Source organism: Mus musculus, chromosome 1 (assembly GCF_000001635.26).
Source record: "Mus musculus strain C57BL/6J chromosome 1, GRCm38.p6 C57BL/6J".
Classification (NCBI taxonomy): Eukaryota; Metazoa; Chordata; class Mammalia; order Rodentia; family Muridae; genus Mus; species Mus musculus.
In genome coordinates this window covers 58,430,993-58,447,296 of record NC_000067.6, presented here as the reverse complement: position 1 = coordinate 58,447,296, position 16,304 = coordinate 58,430,993, and the positions used below count along the sequence as shown (strand labels likewise).

Genomic DNA, 16,304 nt, shown 5'->3' with positions numbered 1-16,304 from the left:
CTAACACATTCAAGAGGCTAAGCTGTAGCTGAGTTGGTAGAGTGCTTAGCTACCATGCACAAGGGTTTGGTCCCCAGCACCACTGGGTGTGGCGGCACACATCTGTGATCCCAGCACAAGGGAGGTAGAGGGTAAGCCAGCCTCAGCTATACAGTCAGTTCTAGGGCAGCACGAGCAAGAACTGAGGCAGACAGGTCACTCCACAAACGCACAGAGCCAAGGCAAGAAAAGGCCAGAACTGCTGCCCCTGAACACACGTCAACTGCTACACAGAGAAACAGAGAGGAAAAGCACTGGGCCCCTACCCACATATTCCATGGCTGTGCACTGAATGGTGGGAGAGTAGTGTCACCAAAGAACCAAAACAACTCAAAACAGTGTGATGTGCAATCTGAGAGTTAATAGAATTGAATAAAGGAAATGTGTTTGCCTCAAACAGGTATTGTAAAAGTATCTTTTATTCACCTGGTATAATTGTCGTCTCCCATCTCTCTGCTAAGCTAGGCCTAGTTCTGGAAGCTTATAGCCTCCATACAATCTTATCTAGGCCTATTATGTTTTCAGACTCTGAGAATTACTGCCGAATAAGCTCACCCTTTCTAGTTCTTTCTGAGCTTGCGCTGGCTGGCTGGTTCAACTCAGCTGTTCTGGCTCAAACTCCTCTCCAAGCTGCCTGATTCATCTGGCTTCTCTCTCAGCCTCTGACTGAATGGTTCTGCATGGCCTCAAACTAAGCCTGACAATCCTCTCTAATCTTCTGGCTGCTTCTTGTTCTTTGGCTCAGTCTGTCTTCACTTATGCATAGCTTGTTTTCTCTATCTGCATCCTCTCTATATATAACTGTCCCAGTAAAAACTGCCCCCAGTCTCTCTCTGCACTACCCCTTAAGTAGCCCATCTTTTCTCCCTGTTCTGGAGAGAGCTGGGCATATCCTATTCTGTCAAATCTTTCTCTGATTCCTCACTTTGTCTGCCATTCAATTAGACATCACTTTCAAACATGGATGCTTCCTTCTACAAACTAATTTTACCTTCATTGTTTGAGATTAAAGATGTGTGCTAAGGGCACACCACAACTAGAAAGGTTCCTCCCACCCACCATCGGTAAATAACACAATCTCGGGGGTTCACAGTGTGACCAAACATCCTGTAACAAGCTACCAACGAGACTGATGTAACTTGTGGCTTTCTTGTTATACAATAAACTTCTATTGTGAGATGACACGACCACGTCCCGGTGTTTTTCTCGGACAATGTGCTCACAGTACAGACACATTTAAAGCATTATTTGAATGGGCTGGAGCTGCCGTACAATGGAGAGATGGGAATATCCATTGTCAATCTACATGATCTTTAGCCCTCTGAACAGCCACTTGCTATTTTTCAATTACACGAGAGCTCTCTTTGCACTTGCGTGTGGTTTTTCTTTCATTTACGCATGGCTCAAGACCTTTTCCAGAATAATCAAGGGCCGCGTGGCATAGCCTTTATTCCTGGAGTCAGCACCCTCACCCCTCCTGCAGCAAGGCAGTTTTCATCTGCAACCTCTCCTTCTATATTCATGTTCCCCCGGCCCTCTGCAGTCACCACAGCCAGCCCGATGTGCACCTCCAGCGAGAAGAACAGACAGCCCCCGCGAGCCCTTCAGTGGTTCACAACTCACCAGTCGCAGAAGCTCTTTCAGTGTATCACTTCCGCTCTGCTCTGAAGCTCCTGGCTTTGTGGAAAGAGTTGGGCAGAAGTGGTCCTGTGCGTTCTGCTTCCGACTCCAGGCCGCTGTGTGAAGTTGGGCGGAAGTTGTCCTGTGCGTTCTGCTTCCGACTCCAGGCCGCTGTGTGAAGTTGGGCGGAATTGGTCCTGTGCGTTCTGCTTCCCACTCCAGGCCGCTGTATGAAGTTGCTGGGCGACAGCGGGTTCTGCTTCTTAGTGAGGTTGTGGGTAGAGCTCTCAGGGGCCGAGGGGTGAGGTGCGTGGTCCTCCGAGTCCTAGTCGGTGTGATGAGGAGAGACTGACGGGAGAGTAGGGCGTCCCCTGCGGAGGGCTCCGGGCTTCACTTCTGTGGCGCACAGACACGCCTTTGGAACCCGCAGGCATGCCGGCCCTTGTAGTTGAGGCTTTTCCGTTCCCGCAGCAGTGGTGCTGAGCGCAGTGGGTGAGTGTGGGGGAAAGGCTTTTATCCTTTTCTCCGTGCACTCAAACGCCTGCTGCGCCCCACGTTGGTGCAAATTTATTTCTTGGGATCCTCGTGGTGAACTCTCGGGCTGGAGATGGTATTCCTGGGACTTTTAAATACGATTGATAAGTTAGCAAGATGTGGCGTTTGGGAAAAAACAAAACAAAAGTGTGAAGTATAGAAATGTATTGTACAGACGTCTTAAGTAAAGTAGGTGTCCCGGGTAAAGGGAGCTCCAAGTGCCTATCTAGAGCACTAGACCTGGAGGTGGGGCTATGCCTCCCTTGCAGAAAGCCTTGAAGAAAATGAGTAAAGTAAGTGCGCACTGGGGTGGCTTGTTGCATTGGGTAGGATCAACACTTTTATGATAGGATTTTCATTTAGAGGATGCTAGTCTAAGCTTTTCGTTGTAAATCTACCATAAAGATGAACAAGTATGGTGGGAACTTGATAGGGTAAAGTGAACTAATTCCTCTCTCTTGTAGGAGATTTGAAAAATTAAACAGTGCTTCCTAGAACCATCAAGAAGGAAAATGGTGAGTATGTATCATAGAATTATTCTAACTGGGTGGTTGGTTGCTTGTTTCTAACCCCTTTGGGTTCCCTGGAGCTGGAGACACAAGCAGATGTGGGTGCTGGGAACTGAACAGGCCCTGCTGCAAAAGCAACAAGTCCTGGTACCTGCCAAGCCTGCCCTCTCAGCCGCCCATTACATGGTTTTTAATTTGTGTGTGTGTGTGTGTGTGTGTGTGTGTGTGTGTGTTTTGGTTTTTTGAGACAGGGTTTCTCTGTGTAGCCCTTGCTGTCGTGGAACTCACTCTGTAGACCAGGCTGGCCTCAAACTCAGAAATCCGCCTGTCTCTGCCTCCCAAGTGCTAGGATTAAAGGCATGTGCCTCCACGACTGGCTGTTTTTTAATTTTTAATGAATATTTTTTTGGAGGAAGTCAGACAGGATAGTGAGTGTGTAGCTCAGTGGCAGAGTGCGTTCCTAGGATAAGGAAGGAGAGGGGAAGGGAGGGGATGTGGCGAGGGAGAGACTGTGTGTACCAGTATAGAGGGAACAAAGTAGAATAAACAAGTGGACATGATCATTACAACGTTACCCTGCTGGTGTGGTCCCAGCACTCAGGAGGTAACCTTGCTCCCAGCCTCTATAGGCCGTCGCAGTCTCAGACCTTTCATTAAAAGACACAAAAGGAAATAAACGAGCAAACAGTGTGCCCTTTCCCCGCAGAGATGAGCAGCACAGGTAGAATAGCAGGGAGTGTAGCTCCTGTGTCCACTGAAGCACCCCACTCACCTCCACCCTGGCCCACTCACTGCGGGACACTGTTGTAAGAAGACAGGCACATGCATACACTAGCAAGATTTTGCTGAAAGGACCCTGATATAGCTGTCTCTTGTGAGACTAGGCCGGGGCCTAGCAAACACATAAGTAGATGCTCACAGTCAGCTATTGGATGGAGCACAGGGCCCCCAATGGAGGAGCTAGAGAAAGTATCCAAGGAGCTAAAGAGATCTGCAACCCTGTAGGTGCAACAACATTATGAACTAACCAGTACCCCGGAGCTCTTGACTCTAGCTGCATATGTATCAAAAGATGGCCTAGTCGGCCATCACTGGAAAGAGAGGCCCATTGGACACGCAAACTTTATATACCCCAGTACAGGGGAATGCCAAGGCCAAAAAATGGGAATGGGTGGGTAGGGAAGTGGGGGGGGGGATATGGGGGACTTTTGGGATAGCATTCTAAATATAATTGAGGAAAATACGTAATAATAAAAAATATTTAAAAAAAAAAAAAGAAGAAGAAGAAGACAGGCACAGGAGCTGGGGCAGGAAGACTGCTCCTGCTGCAACCCTGGCTGCACAGCAAGATTTGACTCAAAAAAAGGGGGGAGGGGTGAGGGGAAGCCTCCAAATAGTTTTCTTCATCTCTGAGGTAAAGATGTGGATAACAAGTAAAGGTCCCAAGCAACAGATACCACAAGAAAAGGAAGAGGCCTTCGAGAAAGCACTGTGGCCAGTAGGTCTTGGAAATGCCGACAAATTTGGATTGTTGTCTTTAGTAAATGAAGTAATTGCTTTTTTAGCCCATTTCCTTAAAGTCAAACTACCCAAAAGAAATAGTGGAAACTGTTTGGAAAACATCAACTTATTAACATTTTTTCAGTTAAATATTTGTGATGTTGAGACATAAAAATTAGGAATAGGTGTAACCATTGTTCTCAACTCATGAAAAATTCAAGGTAAAACTAATTATTTCTACTACAATGTTTGCATCTAGAATTTAGCAGAGATGCCGCTTTTCATCTGTATACGTCTTCAAGAGATGTTCTTCCTGCTATTGAAATTAATTTGGAGAAATAAGTGCGACTTATCTATTAGAGCTGCTTTATGTGAACAAGCCATCTTTAATGTCTTTAATCAGATTGCCAACTTGAATATCCAGTCAAAGAAATAATACAGAACCTATAGTTACTGGAAGAAATATCTCTTGTTTTCATATTCTCCTTCTTTTAGTCTGTGACACTGCATACAGATGTGGGAGATATCAAGATAGAAGTCTTCTGTGAGAGAACACCCAAAACATGTGAGGTGAGTATCATTGCATATTAAAATTCAAGTAATGAGGTAGTACATGACTTTAATCCCAGCACTCAGGAAGCAGAGTCTAGTGGATCTCTTGAGTTCGAGGCCAGCCTGGTCTACAGAGTGAGTTCTAAGCCAGACAGAGCTACAGAGTGAGACCTGTCCTTAAAACAAACAAAACAACAACATAAACACACTAATATAACAGGATGACAGTTCTTTCTTTATCCTGACTGGCTCCCAAATAAATGAGGCAGAAGATTTATTTAATCAAGCTTTATGGCACAATAGCTGAGCTGTATAATCCATTTTAGTCCTCTAAACTAATATGGCTACCTCCCAGCTCAAATCCCCAAGCCACTTTCATCTCAGTATTGGTCTGGATCTCTGCTCCAGGCGTGTTCCCATGGTGTCGCCTCAACCGTCTCCTCGCAGTGAATCCTCTTCTCCTCTGTCTCTCCTGCTCCCCTGGCTGGGATCAGAAGTCCAGCCCTGTTCTCTCCTCTGCTCAGCCATTGGCTGACCAGCTTTTATGGACAAATTAGAGAATAAATGGAGAGCGATGTTTACACCACACTGAGACCAGAGATTCTTAGAATAAGCATTACGATGCCATGTCAGGATTGCAGGCAGATATGGGGGCAGAGAAATCAGCAATCGAATAATATAAGAATAATTTTTACACAGTGCCTTTTGAAATTGAATTATTTAAATAAATAAAATTTCTGTGAACCCACTGTCAGGAAAAGCTTATCCTAATTTCAGGTCTGTCTGGTGTCAGAGTTAAATAAGAGAAAGGAGGATGAGACTGGGGCAATTACTCAGCAGAGAAGAGTGTTTGCTATGCAAGCATAAAGAACAGAGTTCAAATTCCCAGAATCCATAGAGAATACTGGGTGTGGTCACACTGGCCTGTAATCCCAGTGCCAGGGGGTGGGACAAAGACAAGAGGACTCCTGGGGCTTCCTGGACAGTAGCCAGCTCCAGGTTCAGTGAGAGACCCTGTCTCAGAGGGATTCTCAACTTTCTCTTGCTTCTGCTTATGCACAAAGGCTCGCTTACCTCACACATGCGTGTACACACCACAGGTGCACCACACATACAAAGGAAATATAAATAGGTAGGTGCTTCTCCTGTAACCATCAAGTATCCAGTATCTTTTTTTCTTCTTTTGCCTCATTTGTTTTCAGAAACTTTGACTACTTAATCTGTTGAAATGACAAGGATAAAAGGAAGAAGAGTCAACTATTTTTCATTCATGCAATTATTTGTTAAAAGGCTATCCAGCCATGTCTAGGGAACAGTGACGAGCAAGGGACAGTCACTGCCCTCATTCACTCCAGCTGTGAATGAAGACGAGCAGCAAGTTAAGTGACTGCAAAAGAGCAGAATGCCTTAAGCTGCAGAGAGTGCAGGGCGGAGCATGCAGGGCTCCTGGGACCAGCTGAAACCTGACTATTTTATCCCAAGAGCTGATCCTAACAGTCGTAGTTAAATGTGCTACAATAGTGTTTTCAGTGACCATAACTGGACCTTTATTTCAAATATGTTTCTTCCCAAGCTATTTCTCAATCACTGTTTTTATTCTCTTCAGAATTTCTTGGCTCTTTGTGCCAGTAATTACTACAACGGCTGTGTGTTTCATAGAAATATCAAGGGCTTCATGGTTCAAACAGGAGATCCAACAGGTAAGTTTGTCCACTAACTGAAATTAGGAAAATTGGATATAGCATATGAAAAAGAGATGTGTAAAATAGTTGAAAAATAAAGTGCCTTATAACAGGACTACTTTGACAATAGCAGAAAAGTTTAGGAATTTGTTTCAAAGATATATTTACTTTTAAGAGTTTTACCTGCATGTGTGCAAGGACTCTACATGCATACCTGGTGACTCCTGAGCCAACATTGGCATTCTGGAAACTGAACTGAACCCAGGTCCTTTGTAAAAGCAGTGTTCTTTCTTTGTTACAGCATTTCTCCCTCCCCTTCAGCCCCTCCAAACCTTCCAATGTACTCACCCATCTTTGATCTCCTTCAAACTCATGGAGTCCTTTTGCATCAGTTGTCATTGCATGGATATATGTTTTTGTACATATTGTCCCTGTTAATTTTATGTCAACTTGATACAACATAGAGCAGTGGTTCTCAACCTGTGGGTCACAGCCCTTTTCTAGGTGAAGTTTTCATGGGGATTGCTTAAGACCATTGGAAAACACAGATACCTACATTAAGATTTCTAACAGTAGCAAAATTGGTTGTGAAGTAGCAACAAAAGTAATTTTATAGTTAGGGGTCACCACAATATGTGGGACTGTATTAAAGGATCTTAGCATTAGGTAGGCTGAGAAACCCTGAGCTAGAGTCATCAGAGAAGAGGGAGCCTCACTTGTTGCTAACAAAATGTTAACATCAGGCTGTAGGCAAGACTTGTAGGGTATTTTCTTAATCAGTGATTGATGTGGGAGGACCCAGCCCATTGTGGGTGGGGCCATCCTAGGGCCTGTGGTTCTATAAGGAAGCAGACTGAGCAAGACAGAAGCAGCACCCTCCATGGCATCTGCATCAGCTCCTGCCTCCAGCTTTCTTGAATCCTTAACACACTGCTTTTCCTTTTCTCTCTCTCTTTTTTTATCTTTTTATTTATTTTATTTCTTTTGGTTTTTCAAGACAGGGTTTCTCTGTGTAGTCCTGGCTGTCATGGAACTCGATCTGTACGCCAGGCTGGCCTCAAACTCAGAAAGATCTCTCTGCCTCTGCTTCCTGAGTGTTGGGACTAAAGATGTGCGCCACCATCACCCGGCTACCCACACTGCTTTTGATGATGAACTGTTATATGGAATTGTGAGTGAGAGAAACTATTTCCTCTACCCCAAGTTGCTTTTGGTCATGGTGTTTCATCGCAGCCATTGTAACCTGTTAAGACACATATATTCCTAGATGTGACCTGTTGAGTCAGACATACATGTCACCTGTATGTATGTCTTCAAAGCTAAGCAGTTGGCAGTGGATAACGGATTGCTGTGCTCTTCCTGGGGACACCTTTCCTGCTCTCACATTACTCCATTCCCTGTAGTTCTTTGTGTAGGGTTAAGTCCTCAAGGACATTTCCCCATGCAGTTTGGTCTTGTCTCCTCCTTGTGCAGCTCATCAAGTGTTTGCTTTTTGGTTTGGGGGGATTTTTGTTTTGTTTGACACAGGGTTTCTCTGTGTGTAGCCCTGGCTATCCTGGAACAACTTCTGTAGACCAGATTAGCCTCAAACTCACAAGAGATCCACCTGCTCCTGCATTCTGTGAATCAGCAAGTATTCTTAACAGCTGAGCCATGAAACAGGGTTTCATCATATAACCCAGATTTGCCTCAAACTCAACAATCCTCCTGCCTCTCTACCTTATGGGTGCTGGGAATGCAGGCATGCACCATCATACATTAAGAAATTAATGAACTTGCTTTTGGTTCAGCCAGCAGCAATTTTTTTTTTTTTTTTTTTTTTAGAAAAAGGAGGTATTAGCCCATAGCTATAAAATATGAGCAGTATTAATGAGGAGGGTTTTCTCTTTGTTATGAGGCTGCTAGAAGCCAGCTGGTGTATGACAGACAACAGACTCTTGTCTTGGGTACTTGGAAGGCTGAAACATGAGCACTATAAGTTCACGGTCAACCAGGATAACTTAAGGAAATTCTACCTCAAAATATTAGTTTAAAAAAAAATGGGAATGCTGGAGATACGTAACTCATTGGTAGACACTTGAATAGCATACATCAAGTCCTGTGTTCAAACTTCTAAACGATTTCTCTCTCTTACACACACACTTAGTTATATTTAAAAAGTTCAGCTAGGGCTGGAGATTACCTCTGTGGTAGTGCACTTGCCTAGCATGGCACATACCTTTAATCCCAGCACTTGGGAGGCAGAGACAGGCAGATTTTTTAGTTCAAGGCCAGCCTGGTCTACAGAGTGAGTTCCAGGACAGCCAGGGCTATACAGAGAAACCCTGTCTCGAAACACCCCCCTACCACCAAAAAACAAAAACAAATAAAGCACTCCTCCTACTTGAATAATGGAGTTCCCCTTGAAAGCTAATTAGATGCCACTTGGCTTGCTTGTCTTGTTATACAGGTACTGGAAGAGGAGGTAGCAGCATCTGGGCCAAAAAGTTTGAGGATGAATACAGTGAATATCTGAAGGTATATCCCTGTGATTCCAGTTACACTTGAAAACTTTTTATATATGATGTCACACATCAATATCATCATGAGCTAGGTGTGGTGGTACACACCCTTAGTCCCTACACATGAGAGGCAACAGCAGATGGATCTCTGTGAGTTCAAGGCCAGTTTGGTCTACACAGTGAGTTCCAGGACAGCCAAGGCTATCTCAAATCATTATAAAATAAATATACTTTCTTGTAGTGTTTGTACACTTGGTGATGTCAGAGTTGAACTAATCAACAGTTGTAGCCTGGCTAAAACTGGCTCTGGAGTCATGCATCTCTGCACTGGGATGAAAGAGCTTATCCTTGAGTCCAACTTGAAGTATTTCGGGGCTGGGGAGATGGCTCAGCAGGTAAGAGCACCAACGGCTCTTCAGAGGTCCTGAGTTCAAATCCCAGCAACCACATGGTGGCTCACAACCATCTGTAATGGGATCTGATGCCCTTGTCTGGTGTATCTGAGGGGAGTGACAGTGTACTCACATAAAATAAATAAATAAATCTTAAAAAAAAAAAGTATTTAGCAAGACATATAGGAAGGGCTTACCATCTCACCACGGAGTTTGAGTTAACTGACATGAGCCACTGGCCTTTTGAAGATCTGTGTAGCCTTGGCTGGCCTCAAACTCATGGTGGTCTGCCTGCTTTGACTGCGAGTGCTAGGATTAAAGGGGTGCACCTCCATGCCTGGTCTCTCACGGCCGTTCTCGATGAGGGAAGGAAAGACTGGGTTGCAGTATTAACCATCATCACTCTCTGTTTTTATTTTTTGAAGACTTATTTTCACAATTTTTAATTATCTATGTGTGTGCGTGTTTCAAAATGTCACTATGTGCCCATGAGTGCAGATGCCTCAGAGACCTGGAGTTCAGCAGAGCTGCAGTAACAGCTAGTTGTGAGCTGTGTGGTATGGGTGCTGGGACCCTAACTGGGGTCCTGGGAGAGCATTACTAATCATGAGCCACATCCCCAGCCCCGGCGCCAACTTTTCTACTTCTCTATTAGACACTTGGATATGCCTGTATTATCTTTACTTCATACTTGCACTGAGAAGTGCGTATAAAGAATCAGTTACTAGGGAGCTGGAGAGATGGTTCAGTGGTTAAGAACACTGACTCCTCTTCCATAGGCCCTGAGTTCAATTCCCTGCAACCACATGGTGTGGCTCAAAATGGTGTGTCTGAAGACAGTGACAATGTACTCACATACATAAAATAAGTAAATCTTTAAAAAGGAAGGAGGAGGAGAAGAATCAGTTACTAGGGCTGGCAGGATGTCTCAGTGGTTAAGGGCACTGACTGCCCTTCTAGAGGACCCAGGTTCAACTCCCAACATTCACATAGCTCCTCACATCTGTAACTCCAGTTCCAGAGAACCCAACTCCCTGTTTTGGCCTCTACGGATACTACATACTCCTGATACACACACACACACATTGATTCAAGCAAAACACTCATAAACTGTAAAAATTAAAAAGTAAATAAACTTTTTTTTTTTTTTAGTTTTTCAAACAGGGTTTCTTTATGTAGTTATGGCTGCCCTAAAACTTGCTCTATAGACCAGATCTCTTGAACGCAGAGATCCCCCTGCCTCTGCCTCCCGAGTGCTGGGATTAAAGGTGCATGCCATATACCTAAAGGCTAGCACCAGATCTGGTGACCTATGTTGATAAGCAAATGCTGAAGAAAATAAGACAGGGGGGCTGGAGAGATGGCTCAGTGGGTAAGAGCACCCGACTGCTCTTCCGAAGGTCCGAAGTTCAAATCCCAGCAACCACATGGTGGCTCACAACCATCTGTAACAAGATCTGATGCCCTCTTCTGGAGTGTCTGAAGACAGCTACAGTGTACTTACATATAATAAATAAATAAATAAATAAATAAATAAATAGAAAATAAGACAGAAGGGTTACTAATTTGAGACCAGTCTAAGCTATATCTTTCTCCTGACCTGGGGATGTAGCTCAGTGGATAGAATGCTTGACTGGCAGGTAGAAAGCCTTGGGCTCAGTCCCTAGAGAAACAAGATGAAGCCATGGTGATGATACCTGAAATTTCAGCATCCCAGAGGTTGAGAGAGGCAGGAAGGTCAGACATCTAAGGCCAGTCTCAACTACAGAATGAATCAAATGAGTTGGTGAATCAAATGAGTTGGTGATGGGTATTCAAGGTTCACAATCTATATATGCCAGAGGAGCTCTTGTACATATACTCCAATCTTGTAGACATACTCCTAGGGACACAGGCCCATTAATTATCAAATGACATTTTAGCATATTCAGTAGTGACAAAGCATACTGCAGTCTTTGTACTGTGTGGCTCAGGTGGGTCTTGAACTCCTACCTCAGCTCCCCATATGCTAAGATTCTAGGCATGTGCCACCACACCTGAACAGTACTCATCTGTCACCGATGTAATAATGTATTATTTAGATGTAGCTGGCCGGGCGTGGTGGCACACTGCACCTCCCTAGCTTTTCTAGCTAGTGACACCTGACCAACAGCTAATGCTAGATTAATCAGCAGTTAGCTATGTTTTACTGCTGTTGAGTGGCTACCACTTTATGGCACAGCTTCATTTATTTTAGTGAGATACTTTCAATTCTTCTTTACCATGCCTTATAAATTAGTAGTATTGATGATAATAGAACTAGGTGAGACCTCAGGTCAACCAGTCCTGGGCTAATAAATTGATTCAGTGGCCATGGAGGAAGATTCAAGGATGCATTCTTTTTTTTTTTTTAATATTTTATTTATTTATTTATTATATGTAAGTACATTCAGACACTCCAGAAGAGGGCATCAGATTTTGTTACGGATGGTTGTGAGCCACCATGTGGTTGCTGGGATTTGAACTCAGTACCTTTGGAAGAGCAGTCGGCGCTCTTAACCGCTGAGCCATCTCACCAGCCCTCAAGGATGCATTCTTTATGACCATTAAGAGAAGAAATCTGGGGGCTGGAGAGATGACTCAGCAGTTAAGAGCACTGAGTGCTCTCCCAGAGGTCCTGAGTTCAAATCCCAGCAACCACATGGTGGCTCACAACCATCTGTAGAGGGTCCCGATGCCCTCTTCTGGTGTGTCTGAAGACATCGACAGTGTGCTCATATACATAAAATAAATAAATCTTTTTTAAAAAGAAAAAGAAAAGAAATTCTTGGGCAGGAGAGATACACTGTTGAACTTGTCAGCTCTATCTCTGCTCAGTTGTTAGTTTGCTATCTGCTCAACTCTTGTGAGCATCTGCATCTTGAAGTGGTCCAACTCCCTTGTTTTTCAGATTAAGAAGCTAGCCTAGTGTATTTGAGAAGAGATTTGGAGGATTTGGGGTTTGCTGCCTGATTATTTTTTCATTGTAGTGCACTATTCCTTAATATAAGAGTAAGGACTGGGGCTGGTGAGATGGCTCAGTGGGTAAGAGCACCCGACTGCTCTTCCGAAGGTCCTGAGTTCAAATCCCAGCAACCACAAGGTGGCTCACAGCCATCTGTAACAAGATCTGACCCCCTCTTCTGGAGTGTCTGAAGACAGCTACAGTGTACTTACATATAATAAATAAATAAATCTTTAAAAAAAAAAAAGAGTAAGGACTGTTTCTGTTATACACAGAAATAAAAGTGTCTGTGACTGCTTCTTCAAAATGAAAATGAGATGCACTGGAGGATGTGATAATTATTTAAGCAAATTATATGCTGGGTTTTAGTAATTCAGATAATACATAGCCTGCACATTTTGATTAATACTAATAGAGAAGCAAGCGGAATCATGTCTTAGTCCCCTGAATATTGAGTAAGCCGAGAGTTCAGTTTGCCTTTGGAATCTGCAGTTAACAGCACAGTCAAATTAATGCCTTGGTTTTTCTTTTTTAGCACAATGTTCGAGGTGTTGTATCTATGGCTAATAATGGCCCAAATACCAATGGATCTCAGTTCTTCATCACCTATGGCAAGCAGCCACACTTGGACATGAAATATACAGTGTTTGGAAAGTGAGTGCTGTCATCTCTTTCTTTGGCATGTTGGCGTTCTTGCATGGTGTGATCACAGCATAGCTAACACTGGAAAGACCAGTTCCACAACTAAACGCCCTGGACACCCCAGTCATCAGCCATCAGCCCCTGAGGAAGTTATCCTTCTTTCTTCCCTCCCTTCCTCTCCCTCCTCTCCCTCCTTCTCCTCTCCCTCCTCCTTTTTTAAAGAGTTAAAAAAGAAAGAACTTCCCCAAAAGGTCTAGAACTTGTTGATGTGGCCGCACCTTGCCTGCAGGTAGAGTGGGTGATGTTTCTCAGCTGTGCCTTCAGGGAAGTGTCCCTGATCAGATCCGAGGTGTACAGTGTACAGTGTACCTGATCAGATCCGAGGTGTACAGTGTACAGTGTCCCTGATCAGATCCGAGGAGCTGTTTGGCAGCTCTTGCTTAATTATGCGTTATAAACATTCAACCTTAAAGCCACTTTTATAATTCATTAGGAGGTAAAATGTATCCATCAACATGTGTCTGTCACATTCAGTAATAAAAAACTACACGGCCCTGGAGTACCAGGACATATTTGTTTGGTTTTAACAAGATTTTTAAAACAATGTAGCCCAGACTTTCCTCTCTAATGGTCCTCCTGGCTCAGCCTTCCCTGTGCTGAGATGAACAGGTAGAGTCACCTTGCTTGGCTAGAGTTTTATTGAGAAGTTTGGATGTTAAGTTAGGTTTAAAAATTAGACACTCCTCTGTTTACATGAGTTCCAAACACCTGTGTCTAGCTTAGCATATAATTAATGCAGCAACTGGAGCATTAGGCTGAAGGCATCTAATCATCTTCACAAGTGCAGACCAACACCCTAAAACTAAAGGGTAGCCTTTAGTTCATGGATTACTTGGTTCTTAGGGGCTTTTTTTTTCCTCAATTTTATTTATATGATTGAATGTATATTCACTGTGTGCATGCCTGGTACCTGCGGAGGTCAGAAGAGGGTTTTGGGTCCCTTAGAACTGAAGCTGTGAGCAGCCGTGTGGTGCTGGGAACCAAACCCAGGTCCTCGGTAAGAGCAGCAAGTGCCCTTAACCAATTTGCTCTCTCTAGAACCCTAAACTACTTGAAGTTGTATTTCTACGCACATTTTTCTGGAAAGAAAACATATAAGTTTTCTGTGGTTTCCTAAGGACCTCATCGTCTCGATTCCTGGCCTACAAGTCTGCGCCCCCATTTATTTATTTTTTTTTTTTGCAGAAGCTCAGAATTTCTGAAGTTCTCTGGTTTTCATATAGACCAGAAGACAATTTATAGACCTTAATTGTCTTGACATAGGAGTACATTTAAAAGGTGTGGTTGTTGAGGTTATCCCCTCCAGGAATTCTTCTTCCGTGCTTCTCTTGTATTTTGTGTTTGTTTTGTTTAAGCGAGGGTCTCACTGCGGAGCCCCAGCTGACATGGAACTCACTATGTAGATCAGGATGGCCTTGAACTCACAGATAAGCGCCTGCCTCTGCCTCCTCCTTCCAAGTGCTGGGGTTAAGCAAGTGCACTAAACCTAGCTGCTCATTTCCATGTTCTTCTGTAGCTTAGTGGAAATGCAAAATGTAACTCTGTTTCGTTTGTTTTGTTTGGTTTTTGTTTTTAAAGTACACGTTTCATGAAGTTGGAGAAATGGCTCATAAGTTAAAAGCACTGGCTGCTCTTCCACAGGACCAGGGTTCAATTCCCAGAACCTACACAGTAGCTTCCAACCTCTGTAACCCCAGTTCCTGGGGAACTAACACCCTCTTCTGGCTGGCTTCCTGGGGTACTGCATACATGTGGTTTACAGGCATATGTGCTGGCAAAACATGCATACACATAAGATAAAAATTTAAGTTCATATATAAACCCTGATGCCTGCTTTGCATTGCATTGAAGCACCATTTTCCCTCAGTAACTGCATTGGCTCAGATTCCAACCATGGTTTCTATTCTTTTTTTTTTTTTTCTTTTTTCTTTTTTTTAACTATAAGGCTTCTTCGACCCACAATTGTACAAGTTTCAGTCCATGATGATTTGTTCCAGTGCTTTGTCGTGTTTAGCGAATCATGGAAGCATGTGGTGTACCAACGCTGTTCACTTCATGGCCAAGAAGCAAAAGAAAGAGGAAAAGATACAGTCCCACAATTCCCCTTAAGAGCATAACCCTGCCAGGTGTGGTGGCACACGTCTTTAATCCCAGCACTCGGGAAGCAGAGGCAGGCAGATTTCTGAGTTCGAGGCCAGCCTGGTCTACAGAGTGAGTTCCACAACAGCCAGGGCTACACAGAGAAACCCTGTCTTGAAAAACCAAAAAAAAAAAAAGGCATAACCCTATGACCCAAACAAAGACCTCCCTCCATGCACCCCACCCCTGTCTCCTCCACCTCCGTGGGTGCGTGCGTGCTCAAGTGTACAGATGAGAATGTTCATGAGTGTGAAAACCAGGTGTCTTCCTTAATCTCTCACTGGTCTGGAGCTGCTTCAGCTAGCCAGCAAGCCCCAGGGATCCTCCTGTGTCCACTCAGCCAGCTCTGGGATTATAGATGCTAGGGTTAAACTCACACCCTCACACTTGCCCAGAAGCTATCTCCCCAAGCCCTCGGCCCTAGCCCTTAAAGGCTTGTGCACCTCCCAGTAGCCCCAAACTGGGGACCAAACCTTCAGCATGTGGACCTCTGAGGGACACTCAAGTTCCAAACCAAAGCAGCAAGTAAGTACACGTGTACTTGAGGTCACCCAGTTATCGTGAGAAAGGCCTGGGGAGGTGTGTGTCCTAAGCCTCCTGAATCAGGGCCACAGGACTGTCTTGGTCTTTTGTGCATGAGACCAGCCTTTATGCTCCACTTTGCCACTTGGGTCCAGGACACACAATCCAACCAGGCCACATGAGTGTAAAGGAAGGCAGAGGAGCGCACTCTCCTCTGAAGGCTGTAATTGCTGTAGATACTTTATATTTCAAGTGAGGGATTTTTTACATGCTGTGCTGTTTCTATTTCAGGGTAATAGATGGTCTGGAGACTTTGGATGAGTTGGAGAAGTTACCAGTAAATGAGAAGACATACAGACCTCTTAATGATGTACACATTAAGGACATAACTATTCATGCCAACCCATTTGCTCAGTAGCTGTCATGGACCTGGACAGATACTTGGTGAACACTTCACTGGAACACGCCCATTGTGGTTTAACCAGTTCTCCTTCTCCTGGTGTTTGCAGGAATGGGCTCCATGTAGGAGCCCTGTAGCTTCCCTCCCATCTGAGCATATTCTCTGCCACTGCTGTTGTTCAGTGTGTTCACTTTAAATAGAAAGCCATGCCTTTTTTTTTTTATCACAT

The 16,304-nt window shown here is 44.1% G+C and overlaps 2 protein-coding genes across 17 annotated transcripts in view; one reads left to right on the top strand and one right to left on the bottom strand.

Moving 5' to 3' along the window:
- Positions 1-2,146, bottom strand: part of Nif3l1 (Ngg1 interacting factor 3-like 1 (S. pombe)) — a 17,126-nt gene extending 14,980 nt beyond the window's left edge. The window contains exon 1 of one of the 2 annotated variants that reach the window (NM_022988.3): positions 1,663-2,146. The gene's annotated coding sequence lies outside the window, so the exon portion shown is untranslated. Of the gene's footprint in view, positions 1-1,607 lie in introns of both variants that reach the window. The other variant, XM_006496186.2, reaches the window with a different exon arrangement.
- Ppil3 (peptidylprolyl isomerase (cyclophilin)-like 3) lies at positions 1,706-16,304 on the top strand. 15 transcript variants are annotated; one of them, XM_030242886.1, is made up of 7 exons: positions 1,706-1,858; positions 2,658-2,708; positions 4,698-4,772; positions 6,361-6,454; positions 8,886-8,953; positions 12,848-12,966; positions 15,967-16,303. In XM_030242886.1, exons 2-7 carry the CDS (start codon positions 2,706-2,708, stop codon positions 16,091-16,093), a joined length of 486 nt encoding a protein of 161 aa, XP_030098746.1. In that variant the 5' UTR covers positions 1,706-1,858; positions 2,658-2,705; the 3' UTR covers positions 16,094-16,303. The 15 variants fall into 15 exon arrangements, with proteins under 15 accessions (XP_030098746.1, XP_011236895.1, XP_011236894.1 ...); XM_011238593.3 differs by lacking the exon at positions 15,967-16,303 and adding an exon at positions 14,960-15,225 and having other exon boundaries at positions 1,770-1,858; XM_011238592.3 differs by lacking the exon at positions 15,967-16,303 and adding an exon at positions 14,960-15,225 and having other exon boundaries at positions 1,799-1,887.

Coding starts and splice junctions, on each gene's coding strand:
- Ppil3 (XM_011238594.3), top strand. Junction 6,455..8,885: donor TCAAACAGGAGATCCAACAG/GTAAGTTTGTCC, acceptor CTTGTTATACAG/GTACTGGAAGAGGAGGTAGC. Junction 12,967..14,959: donor AAATATACAGTGTTTGGAAA/GTGAGTGCTGTC, acceptor TTTAACTATAAG/GCTTCTTCGACCCACAATTG.